The sequence below is a fragment of the Cherax quadricarinatus genome, unplaced genomic scaffold (genome assembly GCF_038502225.1).
Source record: "Cherax quadricarinatus isolate ZL_2023a unplaced genomic scaffold, ASM3850222v1 Contig253, whole genome shotgun sequence".
Lineage (NCBI taxonomy): Eukaryota > Metazoa > Arthropoda > Malacostraca > Decapoda > Parastacidae > Cherax > Cherax quadricarinatus.
The window spans coordinates 174,370-194,009 of NW_027195279.1; the positions used below are offsets into that span (position 1 = coordinate 174,370).

Here is a 19,640-nt window from a genome sequence, read left to right on the forward strand (position 1 = left end):
GACTGTATACCTTGTACATGTACTTGCAGTAAATAAAGATATTATTATTATTATTATTATTATATATTATTATTATATATTATTATTATATTATTATATTTTTTATTATTATTATCACACTGGCCGATTCCCACCAAGGCAGGGTGGCCCACCAAGGCAGGGTGGCCCACCAAGGCAGGGTGGCCCACCAAGGCAGGGTGGCCCGAAAAAGAAAAACTTTCACCATCATTCACTCCATCACTGTCTTGCCAGAAGGATGCTTTACACTACAGTTTTTAAACTGCAACATTAACACCCCTCCTTCAGAGTGCAGGCACTGTACTTCCCATCTCCAGGACTCAAGTCTAGCCTGCCGGTTTCCCTGAACCCCTTCATAAATGTTACTTTGCTCACACTCCAACAGCACGTCAAGTATTAAAAACCATTTGTCTCCATTCACTCCTATCAAACACGCTCACGCATGCCTGCTGGAAGTCCAAGCCCCTCGCACACAAAACCTCCTTTACCCCCTCCCTCCAACCTTTCCTAGGCCGACCCCTACCCCGCCTTCCTTCCACTACAGACTGATACACTCTTGAAGTCATTCTGTTTCGCTCCATTCTCTTTACATGTCCAAACCACCTCGACAACCCTTCCTCAGCCCTCTGGACAACAGTTTTTGGTAATCCCGCACCTCCTCCTAACTTCCAAACTACGAATTCTCTGCATTATATTCACACCACACATTGCCCTCAGACATGACATCTCCACTGCCTCCAGCCTTCTCCTCGCTGCAACATTCATCACCCATGCTTCACACCCATATAAGAGCGTTGGTAAAACTATACTCTCATACATTCCCCTCTTTATCTCCAAGGACAAAGTTCTTTGTCTCCACAAACTCCTAAGTGCACTGCTCACCCTTTTCCCCTCATCAATTCTATGATTCACCTCATCCTTCATAGACCCATCCGCTGACACGTCCACTCCCAAATATCTGAATACATTCACCTCCATACTCTCTCCCTCCAATCTGATAACCAATCTTTCATCACCCAATCTTTTTGTTATCCTCATAACCTTACTCTTTCCTGTATTCACTATTAATTTTCTTCTTTTGCATACCCTACCAAATTCATCTACCAACCTCTGCAACTTCTCTTCAGAATCTCCCAAGAGCACAGTGTCATCAGCAAAGAGCAACTGTGACAACTCCCACTTTATGTGTGATTCTTTATCTATTATTATTAATGTAAATTAGATTATTCCATTTCAGACCCCCAAAAATATACTTACAATAGCACTGACAATAATACACTTATATAATTGGTCGAATTGGGAGCAGTTCAAAACTCAGGGTGCCACCGTATTATGTACTGTACATAATTGTATGTGCTATATTTTTACACGACTGGCAGCACATGGGTGCACCGTCGTACATGCTGTCTGTCAGTGACTGAAATGTCATTATGCGGCACATGACTGTATCATGAAGCAGTTGCTCAACCTGTCTACATTAAAAAATTATTTGCGTGTAAAAGAAACATGTATACAGTATATTACAGCAGTTACCTAACCTATCTATATAAAAAAAAATTTGCATGTCAAAGAAGCATGTATATATCATGGCACCATGACTTAACCTGTCTATATTAAAAAAGAATAATATTTGCAGGTAAAAGAACCGTGCAAATGTTATAGCACAGTTATTTAACCTTCATAAAATACACATTAGCATTTAACTAAGTTCATGCTCTCCTACCAGGGAAATGCTGTGGTGGATCACAGTAGATGGCTTTTCCCCAGAACTGATTGCCTTGTTCGTTGGATCGCTTGAGGTTGAACTCGGCAACATATGCAAATGACAGCTGGATGCTCTCAGACGTGACCGAGCCGAACATGTTGGTCGCTCGGCAGTGATACTTGCCCCGGTCTTCTACCTGTAAAATTGCATCATCATTACAAATGCTTAAACCTTTACATTTGTACTCATTTATTTGTGGTTGTAGGGGGTGAGTCAAGCACCATGGCCCCGCCTCTTCGCTGGTCGCTACTGGTTCCACTCTCTCCCTACTCCAAGAGCTTTGTCATACCTCTTCTTAAAGCATTATAGGTATCCCTTCAAATGCACTTACACCCTAAAGGAATTTATTATTCAATGCAGGTTACAAACCTGTAAATGCTCCGAGTTGCACAAACAATCACACTTTTAAGAGGTGCAGCAGATACAGGTGTAAAAGTGGCCCAAACATGTGTGAAAATTGCCTAAACATGTATGAAACTGGCACAAACATGTATGAAACTGGCCCAAACATATGTGAAACTGGCCCACCCAATTGTAAAACTGGCCTAAACAATTGTAAAACTGGCCCAAACAACTATAAAACTGGCCCAAACAAATGTGAAAATGACCCAAACATTTGTGAAACAGGCCCAAACATGTGTGAAACTGGCCCAAACATGTGTGAAACTGGCCGAAGCATGTGTGAAAGTCACAAGGCAAATGACAAAAATAATAAACACGAATATAACTGAATGAATATAATTCTTCCTCCGTAAGCCATGTGTATCGTAAGAGGTGACTGAAATGCTGGGAGCAAGGGGCTAGTAACCCCTTCTCCTGTATATGTTACTACTAAATTTAAAAAGGAAAACTTTCGTTTTTTCTTTTTAGGTCACCCTGCCTCGGTGGGATACGACCAGTTTGTTAAAAAAAAAAAATGAAGAGTGCTGTATTAGGGATGTGCCTGTATCTGCACTCTGAAGGAGGGGTGAATATGTTCAGAGGGGGATCTGAACCATGATGCATGCATACTTCTGACAATACAGCTATCGAATGAATGATGGTGAATGTGTTTTCGTTTCTGTGACCATTTTTGGGGGGAGACGGCTAGCATGCTAAAAGCAATAACTTTTTCAGCAAAAAAATCGAAGACAGTTAATGTTTGGAAGTGTGACCACTGTTAGATAATTAATGACAAAGGTAGAGAGGTAATGTATGTGTACTGACCTAATTGTGGTTTCAGGGGGATGAGTCATAGCTCCTGGCCCTAACTCTTCATTGGTTGCTACTAGGTCCTCTCTCCCTGTTCTATGAGCTTTATCATAACTCTTCTTAAAGATATGTATGAATCCTGCCTCCACTACATCACTCTCCAGACAATTTCACTTCCTGACAACTCTATGACTGAAGAAATACTTCCTAACATCCCTGTGACTCATCCGAGTCTTCAGCTTCCAACTGTGACCCCTTGTTGCTGTGCCCCATCTCTGAAAAATTCCTGTCCCTATCCACCTTGTCAATTCCTCTCAATATTGTACAAGTGTATACCCTGTGATTGGGTCAGTAGTTCATAGCAACAATGTTCCTCATTATAAACCATGAAACAGGTGGGTTTCAACCCAACTCATGTGAGGATGGAGTTCAAAGCGAGTTGTAAACTCCAGGCCAGTGTGTAAGCCACTAGGCCAGCTGACTTGAAGCTTCACAACTCATCTGCCATGGATTCAAACCACACCCATTCTGTGGTTTGTTTGCAATCGTGATAGTATGATTTTCTGAGTTCCTTGTTATATCATTACAATCACGATAAGGCAGTTTCAAGTTTGTCAGCATGGAAACTAGCCCTCAATTTATGGAACTAACAGGGAGAGAAACAGTTGCCAGTACCAGTGATTGTGGTAGACAGAGATGAAACTCCTTTGCCATCATTGCAACAATAAATAGAACTCCATAACCGAACTTGTGCAATGCCTGCACTTTAAAGGAGGGGTTTGGGATATCGGCAGTTGGAAGGATATGTTGTGTATCTTTATACATATATGCTTCTAAACTATTGTATTCTGAGCACCTCTGCAAAAACAGTGATTATGTGCGAGTGTGGTGAAAGTGTTGAATGATGATGAAAGTATTTTCTTTCTGGGGATTTTCTTTCTTTTTTGGGTCACTCTGCCTCGGTGGGAGATGGCCGACTTGTTTAAAAAAAAAAAAAAAAAAAAAAAACGAACTTGTCTGGTGGTGTTTCCGAATCAACTGACTCGACTGATTTTGTCTAATACTCTCCAAGTCCATTAAACTGAGGTGTGTTATTAAATGTTTAACAGCCAACAATCTGCAGAATATTTTTGCATTTCAGTCCATCCTGGAGGCTTATATTATTTTTTACAACAAACCAGTCATATCCCACCAAGGCAGGGTGACTCAAAAAAGAAATACAGTGGACCCCCGGTTTACGATATTATTTCATTCCAGAAGTATGTTCAGGTGCCATTACTGAACGAATTTGTTCCCATAAGGAATATTGTGAATTAGATTAGTCCATTTCAGACCCCCAAACATACACATACAAACGCACTTTCATAAATACACTTACATAATTGGTCGCATTGGGAGGTGATCGTAAACCGGGGGTCCACTGTACTTTCACCATCATTCACTTAATCACTGTATTGCCAGAGACGTGCTGATACTACAGCTCAAAACAGCAGATATTCCCACCCCTCCTTCAGAGTGCATGAACTGTACTTCCCACCACCAGGACTCAATTCTGGCTAACCGGTTTTCCTAAATCCTTTCATAAAATGTTACTCCAACAGCTCATTTAATCCCAAAAACCATTTGCCTCCATTTGCTTCTAACACAATCAGATGTGCCTGCTGGATGTCTAAGCCATTTGCACAGAAAGCCTCCTTTACCCCCTCCCTCCAACCTTTCCTAGGGCAACCCCTACCCCACCTTCCCTATTATTATATTCAGAGAAGCGTTAATAATGTTAGGCTTGTACAGTGCCTAGAGAAAGAGGAGATAACAAGATTTGATCTGAAAAAACGTAGGGTAGGCCCCAATTTCCTAAATCAAAAGCCCACCCTCAGCATCGCTGCTCCCCACTTGAAGGCCAGGCATGCCTCACTAATACAACTGGTTAGGTTCCAGACCGCCAACTTAAAACAAATCACAGTCCTTTTTTCACTTGCCAGTGCATACAAAAGCCTGAAAATATGTTTACATTATCATTTATTAAGTGCGCAATAGCACTAGGCTTAAAAAAACGATGCAAAATTAAAAATAATGAATAAAAAATAGAAAATTGCCGAAAACCATCCCAGGAACAAGGCAAGCACCGAAAATAATAAACACGAATATAACCGAAAAGCGCCATATTAGCGAAGCACCCAAAAGCGAGCACCGAATTAACGAGGCATGCCCATATAACTGACTTACCTGCTTGGGATCATTAATGATGAGCGTTCCTCCAGACACGGTGAAGCGTCTGTCATCCAAGGGGTTGATCAGCTTGGACTTTAGCGCCTCATTTTCGTATGTTTCTTTGTACCACTGGTAAGTTGGGTGCGGGTAACCGTCGGCTTGCAGGAGAAAAAATAGTGAAAGGTGAAAATCGTGAATTACAATGCAATAATGTTGGTAGGATTACTGACAATATGTACGTAAAAGGACACATGAGCAAATAATGTTACATTATACATGTATTGTGGCAACGTTTCACTCTTTCAGGTAATCAGTCCCTCAGCCTGGAGTTGATTACATCGACTCAAGCCTGAGGGACTGATTACCTCAAACTCCTGATCTTCACATTCTTCTTTGTATAGAACTGATGAAGCCACTGTGTGGCAAAATGTTTGCTTAATAAAGTTGCCCAAGTGCTGCATACGTTTCTAATTTATCAAGTGTTGTATACCCACATGCCCCGTTGTCATGTGACAATGACCGAGTGTTCTCAGCTTGAGGTCTGCAGAATATGATATTCTAAACTCACTTCATCTAACTGGGGAACAGGTTTGGTCCAAGATATGGGAAGGGTAGCTCTGATTCCCCTGGATCAAGAGCCATTAATTAGCTTCAAGGCACCCCCCCCCCTCAAAAGGAAGAAAGCGCAGAAAGATCAAGTATTCCCAAACGAAGTACAGTGGAACCCCGCTTAACGATCACCTCCCAATGCAGCCAATTATGTAAGTGCGTTTGTACGTGTATGTTTGGGGGTCTGAAATGGACTAATCTACTTCACAATATTCCTTATGGGAACAAATTCGGTCAGTACTGGCACCTGAACATACTTCTGGAATAAAAAAATATCGTTAACCGGGGGTCCACTGTATATGTTGTATATAGAGCTATGTTCTCAAAAACAAAAGATTTAAAAAACTTGATTTTCATTATTAATACTGACTGTCTCCCACTAAGACAGGGTGACTTAACCCTTAACCCCTTCAGGGTCCAAGGCCAAAATCTGAAGTGGTGCTCCAGTGTCCAAGAAATTTTGAAAAAAAAAAAAATTATTTTTCTTACAGAATTAAAGAGCATATTTTTGTGAAGGTAATAAGACAAAAAAAAAAAATTCTGATCAGTACTTACCGAGATACAGTGCCAAGAAGTTTGTCAAAAATGACGTGGTGGCGGCAACATCGATGAATTCCACATACGCGCATTACATTATTTTGCGGTTTTTATAGTTTTTTCTTTTCTTTTCCAATTTTTTTCTTTTCCTACTAACATTTGGGGCCTGAGAGACCAATACTGTATATAATTGATATATATATACTCACTGTATTGAACACAATAACCGCACTAAAGTTATTATCATATTATTGTTTACCACTGTTGCACAAATATTGTATAATACTAATGTTCTATCATATATTTACATATTTACAATCACTGGACATGGTTTTAGAACTGCTGGAGCTTGTGGAACTCCTTGAAACAAGGCACCATGCACAGAGGCACCTTACATTCCTCACACAGAGGTACCTTACATTCCTCACACATAAACCGAGTGTCTTTGCGTCTTTGTTGCAGAGACGATGCATCTCTTCTGAGCAAATTTCTTCTGAGCTGAAGGAAGTTGTATTATGAAATGATCACCTTCCCTCCTCAAACGCTTGGATATATCCTGAGTAATTCGAGGACCGTGTTGTATAGCAGGTGTTGTTACCTGGTACTTCATTATGAGTTGTCTGACAACAGACAAACAAAATTCACCATACGGTGGTCTGTTGCCAGTCTTTATTTGGTACATATTATATGCATTGAGCATTGAAATGTCCATGAGATGGAAGAAAAGTTTCATGTACCACTTGTAACTCTTACGAACACAATCAACAAAACCAATCTGCATGTCACATTTGTCAACCAAGCGCATGTTTTGTGTATAATCAATCACTGTCACTGGTTTTCGAATACGTTCATTAGTCACTCGATCAACTTTGCCACTGTCTTGCATTTCATTACGGTGAATGGTTGTCAACAATGTGACATCTCGTTTGTCATGCCACCATAATGCCATGATGTCATTGGCAGTAAACACCTGCACGTCATCACCACGAGCACCTGCGTTGAGCCTGGGCATATGTTTACGATTAGAACGCACTGTGCCACACACATCTGTCTTGTTCACTCACATGAAATCACTGAGTAATGGGCTTGTGTACCAGTTATCGGTATATAATGTATGCCCCTTACCAAGGTAAGGTGCCATCATGTTTCTCACTACGTCACCTGAGATACCCAATAACATCTTGGTATCTTTCAATGTTTTACTTCCCGTGTATACAACAATATCCAACACCAGGCCACTGTCACAATCACAGAGTACAAACAGTTTTATACCAAAGCGTTTCCTCTTGCTCGGTATATACTGCTTGAATGACAGTCTACCTTTGAACAAAATCAAAGACTCGTCAATTACAAGATTCTTGAATGGATAAAAGTATATGCTGAACTTTTGTTTGAGATACATGAAAACATTTCTAATCTTGTATAACCTGTCACTTCTGTCAGGCCTGGTTTTGTCAGAGAAGTGCAACATACGTAAGAGTAAGATAAACCTGTTCACTGGTATGATTTCACTGAAGACCGGGGTAGAAATTAGCCGATCTGTGGACCAGTATGCTTTTATATTATGCTTATAGACATGAGGCATAAGCATTATTGTTGCAAAAAGCAAATACATTTCTGCAACAGTCGTCTCTTTCCACCTGTGTAGTCTTGACTGTGGTGATATGATCGTATTTGCCATGGTGTACTCAAAATACTTATTACTTTCCCTGACAATAGTTTCCATCAATGGCTGGTCAAAGAATAATTCAAAGAATTCCAGTTCATTGGCCGTGGTTCCAAGGGGACAAGTAGGTAGAATTCCACTTTGAAAGTCATCAAAGTGGTGAGGCTTGGGAACAAAATTGGGATTTTGCTGCCAATCCCACATACGGTTTGCTGGTGGATACTGGACATCATAGGCTGGTTGTGCGGGTGGTTGTGGTTGTGGTGGGCTGGTGGCTGACGCTCCGCTTTGTCCTTGAACTGACGAGTCAGCAGCGTGGGTCCCAGCCTGGGCTGGTGAGTCACGCACGGCGGTGCCACTACCATCACCACTAACACCATCCATTGATGCCTGTGGTCTATCCATGCCAAGTGTAACCACATCATCCTCACTATCACTACCTAAAACTGGTGTAGGGCCACGGGATGTACTCCAGGATGTACTCCGGGATGTACTCTGTCCCCTGGGCACAGCATAGGGTACACTACCCGAGCGCATGCTGCGGCGAACATACCGATGCTTCACTGGTGAATATGATTCCTCACTATCACTACTCGAATGATTGTCGAGCGCAATAAAATCACAATCCACGTCACTATCATCATCATTACTGAAGTCAGAGGCCTGCCCACACGAAAATATTAGTTTTCTCTTGCGTTGAGGAACAACCGACCGTGAGTCACGAGTGCCCACACCAGAGGTAGAAGGTTGAGGATCATCAGGGTTTTCTGCACTATTATCGATATCCTGGTCATTCTTTTCGGTCACTAACTGATCAAAGCCGTAGAATTCGTCTTCATTTCCACTTCCATCAGTGTCAGAACTATCAGACAGGAAGAGGAGAGTCCCAATTTTCCGGGGACTGAGAGCTGACTTGCGACAAGGCATGGTGAACAGGGGTAACTGAGCCGGCGTTCCCACAATGCTATGCGGGCGCCTAGATTTTTTGTTTATGGCGCACACCCACCACACAGACCCGTTCTCTCACATGTAGGCCTATTAGAGCTTTCGCGCTAAATTTGACGGCGCTAGAATTTTGGCGTAGATCTACGGTTTGGACACTCAATGTGAAGCCGTAGATCTACGGGACGGACCCTGAAAGGGTTAAACGGTCCAAACAGATCGACGTTCAAATTCGTAGCTACAAAAGTAGATCTACTTTTTTTACATATTTTCAAATATAACAAAAAAAATTGTAGATAAAAATTTTTACACGTTTTCACATGTAAAACAAAAAAGAAAATCTGCATTTTTTTACATACTTTCAGATGTTGAAAAAACGTATATATACGTTTGGACCGTTTAAGGGTTAAAAAAGAAAAAACTAAAGTTTTCCTTTTCACATTTAGTAATGTGTATAGGATGACGGGTTAATAGCCAACTGTCCCGGCATTTTAGCCGCCTCTTACGACACGCATTACTTACAGAGGAAGAATTCTATTTCACTTCCTCATGGAGATGAAAATAAGAACAAGAAGTATTATGAAAATAGAAGAAAAGTCAGGTGAGTGTGTATATATATATACGTGTTTATGAATGTGTAGTGTGACCTAAGAAGTAGCCAGATGTACTTATTTTCTTGAGTGTTTATGAGACAGAAAGAAAAAACACCAGCAATCTTACTATTGTGTAAAACAATTACTGGTCTGTTTCGTACAGATTTGGCAGGATGGTAGTACCTCCCTGGGTGGTTGCTGTCTACTAACCTACTACCACAGGACAGTACGTAATACCTCCCTGGGTGAAAGTTAAGACACATGTGCAACATCTGGATATCTTTATTGTAGACGTTTCGCCATCCAGTATTTTATACCTTTCTTGCACAACCTCCCTGGGTGGTTGCTGTCTACTAACCTACTACCACAGGACAGTACGTAATACCTCCCTGGGTGGTTGCTGTCTACCAACCTACCACCACAAGATGGGAGTATCTGCCTGGGTGACAGCTGTCTACTGACCTACTACCACATAACAGTAATACTTCTCTGGTTGTTTGCTGTCTACCAACATACGAAAGAATGCAAAAATAGTAAAAAGTCGAGAACATTACATACCTATACACATAACAGAGACGTAGTTGATCACTTCCCTCCGCACGAGGTCAAACATGGTGTTTTTAGGCTGGGTAACGATAATGGGAGCCCGGGGTATCTTCGTGGGGTCCTTGACCAGGAAGCCATACTCGTGGTCTCGCTCGACAGACTCGTCAATCAACATGTCTATGTTACCCTGAGGTATTTCACAGATGTACAGCAGTGGCTCCTCCCCATCCACCATCAACAGACCCCATTCTTTGTGTCGATATGAGTAACTGTTGAGAAACAGAACATAACAGAGGGAATTTTGGACAACATTTTGGTCCATACTAAATCATTACCAAGAAGATGCATTAGAGATTACAAGTAGGCTAATAACTACTTACATAGAAAAGCCCAAAGCTTCAAGCAGAACGAGCCTAATACTAACAAAAAGAAATTATTGGACATATCTGTTTTATTTTCTAACACATCAACTGTTTCCCACTAAGGCAAGGTGACACAAAAAAAAGACACTTTCACCATCACTCACTCCATCACTGTCTTGCCAAAGGTACACTAACATCACAGTTCAGATGTCCCTCCAAATTGCAACATATCTCCACCCCTCCTTCAGAGTGTAGGCACTACCTCCCACCATCAGGACTCAAGTCCAGCTAATGGTTTCCCTGAATCCCTTCATAAATGCTACTTTGCTCACACTCCTACAGCACATCAAGTCATAAAAACCACATGCCTCCACTCACTCCTATCGAGCACACTCACACATGCTGCTGAGTTTTCCTATGGAGACATGAAAGATTTTGAATGCTGCAGTGAAAAGAATACCTTTGATAAATTCTGTTTTTTCTGCTCTTAGAGCCCAGCCACAGGCCAGGCTCGTCTGGTGCTTGCCTGATCAACCAGGGTGTTACTACTAGTGGTCTGCCGACCCACATATCCATCATAGCCTGGTTGATCTGGCACCTGGTGAAGATACTTGCTACAGGGAGTAGAGACATGTTTGAGAGCACTGTGTGGTGTGAAAAATCATGCAGAGAAATCAGAGCTTAAAAATTCAGAAGCAATGTGGAATAGCCAAGAGTATAATTCAGTGAATTTAGGATGAACTGTTGAGGTGGTGGGGGCATGTAGAGGATGGGCAGGGATAGATCAATGAAGAGGGTGTATAAATCTGGGGTGGGAGGTAGAGAGGGAAGGGGGTCATCTTAGGAATGGTTGGAGAGATAGAGGTACAAGAAGCTTTGAGTTTTAGGGGCTTAAGCATCCAGCAGGCTTGTGAGTGTGTGTTAGGAGTGAATAGAAATAAGTGGCTTTTAATGGATGTGCTGTTGGAGTGCGAGCAGAGTAACTTATGAAGGGAGTCAGGGGGAACCAGTTAGCTAGATTTGAGTCCTGGAAGTGGGGAGGGTAGTACCTGCACCCAGACACTCTGAAGAGGTAAGGATGTTGCAATCAGAGGGGTAATCCAATTGTGACATCAGCACTCTTCTGGATCAAAAGAATGATGGTGAATGTGCTTTCCTCTATGAGTCATCCTGTCATGGCAGGAGACAACCATCATGATAAAAAAAAAAATATATGCAGGCATACTGCTTCGCTAATACGGTGGGTTAGGTTCCAGACCCCCGCTTTCAAGCGAATCACGGTCATTTTTTAACTCACCAGTGCATATAAAGGCCTAAGAACATGTTTACACTATCAGTCAGATACAGAGGGAGCAGTAATAATGATATAAAGATAATCAGTCCACCTATGTAGGTTGGTAAACAGCAACCGTCCAGGGAGGTACTACCGTCCTGCCAGGCGTAAAACGGAAACTTGTAGTTGTTTTACGTGATGGTAGGATTGCTGATGTCTTTTTTCTGTCCCATAAACTTGCAAGATTTCAGATACGTCTTGCTACTTCTACTTACACTTAGGTCACACTACACATACATGTACAAGCATATATACACACCCCTCTGGGTTTTCTTCTATTTTCTTACTAGTTTTTTTTTATCTCCATGGGGAAGTGGAACAGAATTCTTCCCCCATAAGCTATGCATGTTGTAAGAGGCGACTAAAATGCCGGGAGCAAGGGGCTGGTAAAAGGAGAAACTTTTGTTTTTCCTTTTGGGCCACCGTGCCTTGGTGGAGTACTACTTGGAGTTCACCTGGAGAGAGTTCCAGGGTTCAACGCCTCCGTGGCCCGGTCTGTGACCAGGCTTCATGGTGAAACAGGGCCTGATCAACCAGGCTGTTACTGCTGGCTGCACGCAATCCAACATACAAGCCACAGCCCGGCGGGTCAGGTACTGACTTCAGGTGCTTGTCCAGTGCCAGCTTGAAGACAGCCAGGGGTCTGTTATGTATGCTGGGAGGCAGTTGAACAGTCTTGGGCCCCTGACACTTATTGTATGGTCTCTTAACGTGCTAGTGACACCCCTGCTTTTCATTGGGGGGATGTTGCATCGTCTGCCAAGTCTTTTGCTTTCGTAGTGAGTGATTTTCGTGTGCAAGTTCGGTACTAGTCCCTCTAGGATTTTCCAGGTGTATATAATCATGTATCTCTCCCGCCTGCGTTCCAGGGAATACAGGTTTAGGAACCTCAAGCGCTCCCAGTAATTGAGGTGTTTTATCTCCGTTATGCGCGCCGTGAAGGTTCTCTGTACATTTTCTAGGTCAGCAATTTCACCTGGCCAGTTTGTTAAAAGAAGTAGTAATCAGTCCACCAACCTTGGGAAAAAAATATTTGAGGTGGTCAGTCCCTGAGGAACTGACCACCTCAATACTTTTTCTCCAAGGTTGATGGACTGCTTACATCACCCTTATTTCATTAGCACTGCTCCCTTCGTATCTCACAAAACATTTCATCAATAAAGATACCCAACTGTTGAACATGTCTTAATCTTCAAACTGTTGGTATTTTATACCACTTTTAACATCAGAAATGCTTTTACAGAATTGGCCAAGATCACATTAAATTTAATGCACTAACCTGTATGCAAGAAAATTTCTGGTGGGACTTGAGCCTTGGTTGGGAAGTAAAGCCTCCATCATATCTTGAAATGAAGTTCCATCTCCAGCATTTTCCCAGAAACTTGGGGTCTTCTGATAGCCTGAAGTGTACCACTCTCGCTGGAGGGGGTCGTTCTCATGCAGATGACGTGTGATGAAGCCATGTTCCTCCTTGTTGCTCACACTCACCAAGTCAGATCCTTCACCGTATGCCTAAACAGTGTGATATGTCAAACAAATTTGATTTCTTTATGCAGTATTATAAATGTTGTACAGCCTCCCCTCACTAAGCGACGTACTCGTTTACTGATGACTCAGACTTACGACAGACTCTCTGACCAGTATGCATACCCAAATAATGTATATTGGAGCTGATCTCTATTCTGTTTATTACAATATACATTACACTACTGTATAAACATTTAAAAATATACCAGAAATGTTATAAATGGTGTGAAGATGACACTAAAACAATATCAAAGATGATTGACACAAACCCACTACCACTATAATATGCTCCTCACTTTGCGATGAAGTTGTTCGCTGACGAGGTCTAAGGAACGGAACTCCGTCGCTAAGTGAGGAGAGGCTGTATATATGTAATAAAATACTCTTAATTACAAAGGAAAGCCACTACTATGCAGAGCATTTCAGGCAAACTAATCCTATTGCATACAGGCGACTTAAGAACCAGACAATCATGTTATGTATAAAAGTGAGGTAGCTAAGCAAACAATAGTACCTCGAGTTTCGAACAGCTCCCAACTCAAACAATTATGTAAGTGTATTTTTGTAAGTGCTTTTGTAAGTGCATTTTTGGGGGCCTGAAACGGATTAATCTAATTTACATTATTCCTTGTGGGAACAAATTCGTTCAGTATCGGCACTCGAACAGCCTTCTGGAACGAATTAAGTTCGTAACTCGAGGTACCACTGTACAACTATACAAACAGGTACCACTGTACAACTATACAAAAATGTAGCTTTAAAAAGAGATTGGACAGATGTATGAGTGAAAAGGGCCGGGTTTGATTAGCATCTGGGGTACTGAAGGAAATTCTTGGGTAGCGTTGGGAAAAGGCTGGACAAATACATGGGTGGGAATAGGTGGTTGTGATAAGGACCTGCCTTGTATGGGCCAGTAGGTCTCCAGCAGTGTTCCTCCATTCTTATGTCTGCAGATGATGCAAAAAACCAGTCATGGTATTGTGCCCTTCTGTTCTTCAATCCAAAATTGCAATTAAACTCTGACCAATAAAGTACCGCGGACCCCCGGTTAGCGATATTTTTTCATTCCAGAAGTATGTTCAGGTGCCAGTACTGACCGAATTTGTTCCCATAAGGAATATTGTGAAGTAGATTAGTCCATTTCAGACCCCCAAACATACACGTACAAACGCACTTACATAAATACACTTACATAATTGGTCGCATTCGGAGGTAATCGTTAAGTGGGGGTCAACTGTAATTTGATCATATTATATTGCATAGTACTGCATTAACATAATCGTACCTGACACTGCGCTCTCGCTTGCTCTCTGGTCTTCACTGGGGAACGGATAAATTTGTAGCACGAGGTCTTGAAGGTAAACCAATTGGTAGGACATTTCTTCTCTTCTTTCTCCTCTACCAGCGGATCCTTCAGAAACGTGCTGAGCTGCTGTGCCTGACCCACTATAGTGCTCAGGGCCAACACAGTCATCAACACTCGTAACACCATCGTTCTGGAACAAATATGTACCTGTACTAACTCTTATAAATTATTATTATAGTCAAAAAGAAGCAGTAAACCACAAGGGTTATACAGAAAACTCATAAAAATATATAAAATTGTCAAATCAGTGTTATTTTGTCAGGAAAAAAACTTACGCACAACAGTGTCAGTTTGTATTTATTTGACAATAAACCCACCGGCTTCAAAATCTAAAAAAAAAATTTATCTTCTCTTACACTAAAGAACAAGTTAATAAACCAAAGTACTCTATTAAACACCAAACCAGAGAGTACTCTCCGGAATAACCAGAGTACTATATGGAACAACCAGAGTACTATATGGAACAACCAGGGAGTACTATATGGAGCAACCAGAGAGTACTCTCTGGAATAACCAGAGTACTATATGGAACAACCAGAGTACTATATGGAACAACCAGGGAGTACTATATGGAGCAACCAGAGAGTACTATATGGAACAACCAGAGTACTATATGGAACAACCAGAGTACTATATGGAACAACCAGAGTACTATATGGAACAACCAGAGTACTATATGGAACAACCAGGGAGTACTATATGGAACAACCAGAGAGTACTATATGGAACAACCAGGGAGTACTATATGGAGCAACCAGAGAGTACTATATGGAACAACCAGAGTACTATATGGAACAACCAGAGTACTATATGGAACAACCAGAGTACTATATGGAACAATCAGAGAGTACTATATGGAACAACCAGAGTACTATATGGAACAACCAGAGTACTATATGGAACAACCAGAGTACTATATGGAACAACCAGAGTACTATATGGAACAACCAGAGTACTATATGGAACCAGAGAGTACTATATGGAACAACCAGAGTACTATATGGAACAACCAGAGACTACTATATGGAACAACCAGAGTACTCTCTGGAACAACCAGAAAGTACTCTCTGGAACAACCACAGAATGCCATCTGGAACAACCACAGAGTACTCTCTGGAACAACCACAGAATACCCTCTGGAACAACCACAGAGTACTCTCTGGAACAACCACAGAATACACTCTGGAACAACCACAGAGTGCTCTCTGGAACAACCACAGAGTGCTCTCTGGAACAACCAGAGTACTCTGGAACAACCACAGACTACTCTGCAACAACCACAGAGTGCTCTCTGGAACAACCACAGAGTACTCTCTGGAACAACCACAGAGTACTCTCTGGAACAACCACAGAGTACTCTCTGGAACAACCAGAGAATACTCTGGAACAACCACAGAGTACTCTGGAACAACCACAGAGTACTCTGGAACAACCACAGAGTACTCTGGAACAACCACAGAGTACTCTGGAACAACCAGAGTACTCTGGAACAACCAAAGAGTACTCTGGAACAACCAAAGAGTACTCTGGAACAACCACAGAGTACTCTGGAACAACCAGAGTACTCTGGAACAACCAGAGTACTCTGGAACAACCACAGAGTACTCTCTGGAACAACCACAGAGTACTCTCTGGAACAACCAGAGTACTCTGGAACAACCACAGAGTACTCTGGAACAACCAGAGTACTCTGGAACAACCACAGAGTACTCTGGAACAACCAGAGTACTCTGGAACAACCAGAGTACTCTGGAACAACCAGAGTACTCTGGAACAACCAGAGTACTCTGGAACAACCAGAGTACTCTGGAACAACCAGAGTACTCTGGAACAACCAGAGTACTCTGGAATAACCAGAGTACTCTGGAACAACCAGAGTACTCTGGAACAACCAGAGTACTCTGGAACAACCAGAGTACTCTGGATCAACCAGAGTACTCTGGAATAACCAGAGTACTCTGGAACAACCAGAGTACTCTGGAACAACTAGAGTACTCTGGAATAACCAGAGTACTCTGGAACAACCAGAGTACTCAGGAACAACCAGAGTACTCAGGAACAACCAGAGTACTCTGGAATAACCAGAGTACTCTGGAACAACCAGAGTACTCTGGAACAACTAGAGTACTCTGGAACAACCAGAGTACTCTGGAACAACCAGAGTACTCTGGAATAACCAGAGTACTCTGGAACAACCAGAGTACTCTGGAACAACTAGAGTATTCTGGAACAACCACAGAGTACTCTGGAACAACCACAGAGTACTCTGGAACAACCAGAGTACTCTGGAACAACCAGAGTACTCTGGAACAACCACAGAGTACTCTGGAACAACCAGAGTACTCTGGAACAACCACAGAGTACTCTGGAACAACCAGAGTACTCTGGAACAACCAGAGTACTCTGGAACAACCAGAGTACTCTGGAACAACCAGAGTACTCTGGAACAACCAGAGTACTCTGGAACAACTAGAGTACTCTGGAACAACCACAGAGTACTCTGGAACAACTAGAGTACTCTGGAACAACCACAGAGTACTCTGGAACAACCACAGAGTACTCTGGAACAACCAGAGTACTCTGGAACAACCAGAGTACTCTGGAACAACCAGAGTACTCTGGAACAACCAGAGTACTCTGGAACAACCAGAGTACTCTGGAACAACCAGAGTACTCTGGAACAACCAGAGTACTCTGGAACAACCAGAGTACTCTGGAACAACTAGAGTACTCTGGAACAACCACAGAGTACTCTGGAACAACTAGAGTACTCTGGAACAACCACAGAGTACTCTGGAACAACCACAGAGTACTCTGGAACAACCAGAGTACTCTGGAACAACCAGAGTACTCTGGAACAACTAGAGTACTCTGGAACAACCAGAGTACTCTGGAACAACCAGAGTACTCTGGAACAACCAGAGTACTCTGGAACAACTAGAGTACTCTGGAACAACCACAGAGTACTCTGGAACAACTAGAGTACTCTGGAACAACCACAGAGTACTCTGGAACAACCAGAGTACTCTGGAACAACCACAGAGTACTCTGGAACAACCACAGAGTACTCTGGAACAACCAGAGTACTCTGGAACAACTAGAGTACTCTGGAACAACCACAGAGTACTCTGGAACAACTAGAGTACTCTGGAACAACCACAGAGTACTCTGGAACAACCACAGAGTACTCTGGAACAACTAGAGTACTCTGGAACAACCACAGAGTACTCTGGAACAACCAGAGTACTCTGGAACAACCACAGAGTACTCTGGAACAACCACAGAGTACTCTGGAACAACCAGAGTACTCTGGAACAACTAGAGTACTCTGGAACAACCACAGAGTACTCTGGAACAACCAGAGTACTCTGGAACAACCACAGAGTACTCTGGAACAACCACAGAGTACTCTGGAACAACCACAGAGTACTCTGGAACAACCACAGAGTACTCTGGAACAACCACAGAGTACTCTGGAACAACCACAGAGTACTCTGGAACAACCACAGAGTACTCTGGAACAACCACAGAGTACTCTGGAACAACCACAGAGTACTCTGGAACAACCACAGAGTACTCTGGAACAACCACAGAGTACTCTGGAACAACCACAGAGTACTCTGGAACAACCACAGAGTACTCTGGAACAACCACAGAGTACTCTGGAACAACCAGAGTACTCTGGAACAACCACAGAGTACTCTGGAACAACTAGAGTACTCTGGAACAACCACAGAGTACTCTGGAACAACCACAGAGTACTCTGGAACAACCAGAGTACTCTGGAACAACCACAGAGTACTCTGGAACAACCACAGAGTACTCTGGAACAACCACAGAGTACTCTGGAACAACCAGAGTACTCTGGAACAACCAGAGTACTCTGGGGGTATCAGGTTTGATCCAAGGAACTGGAGTACTGATCCATCTCCCTGGATCAAGAGCCCGTCAACACAATGAGGGGGAGGAAAAGGGGCGGAGCACTAAATCCAAACGGGTTACATAGGCCTAGTGGGACAGTAGACATACCAATTTGATCCAAGGAGCCGGAGTAGAGCTCCATCTCCCTGGATCAAGAGCCCAACAAATATTAACTCACCTGAGGCCACAAGGTCGCAGGAACTCACATCAATAATCACCTAATTACTAACAAACTACTAACTACACGGGGTGTCAGGTGCTGCTGACACACTGCCCACGGTGTCACACTGCCTCTCACACCCTTAAACCGCCTCATAAACCGCCGCCAGGAGGTTAAAACAGCAGTTTTATCAACTGCCACACCTCGTCACCCTTGTTTCAAAACACCACTAATCCGATTCCCTTATTTTATGTCTTTATTTATTACTTTCGTCTCTTTATACGTCATTTATTTACTTCTGACGTTTTGAAAACTTATTAAATTTTATTAATAAATTGTTTTGAGTGAGTTTAAATGTTTAAAATTTAAGTAATTGTTAATTATCGTCTTGTTATTTTTAATTTGAGTCACACGTTCGGACGCAGCGCTACAGGTGCGTCCGGTGGTCCTCTGGAATGGGACAGTGTAGACATCTGGAATAGAACAATGTAGATACATGGAATGGAGCAATGTAGATCCCTGGAATGGAACAATGTAGATCCCTGGAATGGAACAATGTAGACCCCTGGAATAGAACGATGTAGACCCTTGGAATGGACCACTGTAGACCCCTGGAATGGAACAGTGCAGACTTCTGGAATGGAACAATGTAGACCCATGGAATGGAACAAAGTACACCCCTGGAATGGAACGATGTAGATCTCTGGATTGGAACACTGCAGATCCTTAGAATGGAACAATATAGATACATGGAATGGAACAATGTAGACCCCTGGAATGAAACAATGTAGATCCCCGGAATGGAGCAATGTAGACCCCTGGAATGGAACAATGTAGACCTCTGGAATGGAACAGTCCAGATCCCTGGAATAGAACGATGTAGGCCCTTGGAA

General features: G+C 42.5%; 1 protein-coding gene across 2 annotated transcripts in view; it reads right to left on the reverse strand.

The window, feature by feature from the left end:
• The window catches only part of Cont (Contactin), an 88,086-nt gene extending 69,130 nt beyond the window's left edge, over positions 1-18,956 (reverse strand). Inside the window, exons 1-6 of one of the 2 annotated variants that reach the window (XM_070080254.1) lie at positions 18,766-18,956; positions 14,586-14,796; positions 13,053-13,285; positions 10,091-10,347; positions 5,201-5,343; positions 1,742-1,919 (exon numbers count right to left, since the gene is read on the reverse strand). In XM_070080254.1, coding sequence (XP_069936355.1) covers positions 1,742-1,919; positions 5,201-5,343; positions 10,091-10,347; positions 13,053-13,285; positions 14,586-14,792 — 1,018 coding nt within the window. In that variant the 5' untranslated portion in view covers positions 14,793-14,796; positions 18,766-18,956. The remainder of the gene's footprint in view (positions 1-1,741; positions 1,920-5,200; positions 5,344-10,090; positions 10,348-13,052; positions 13,286-14,585; positions 14,797-18,765) is intronic. The other variant, XM_070080255.1, reaches the window with a different exon arrangement.
• Positions 18,957-19,640: the final 684 nt, after the last annotated feature.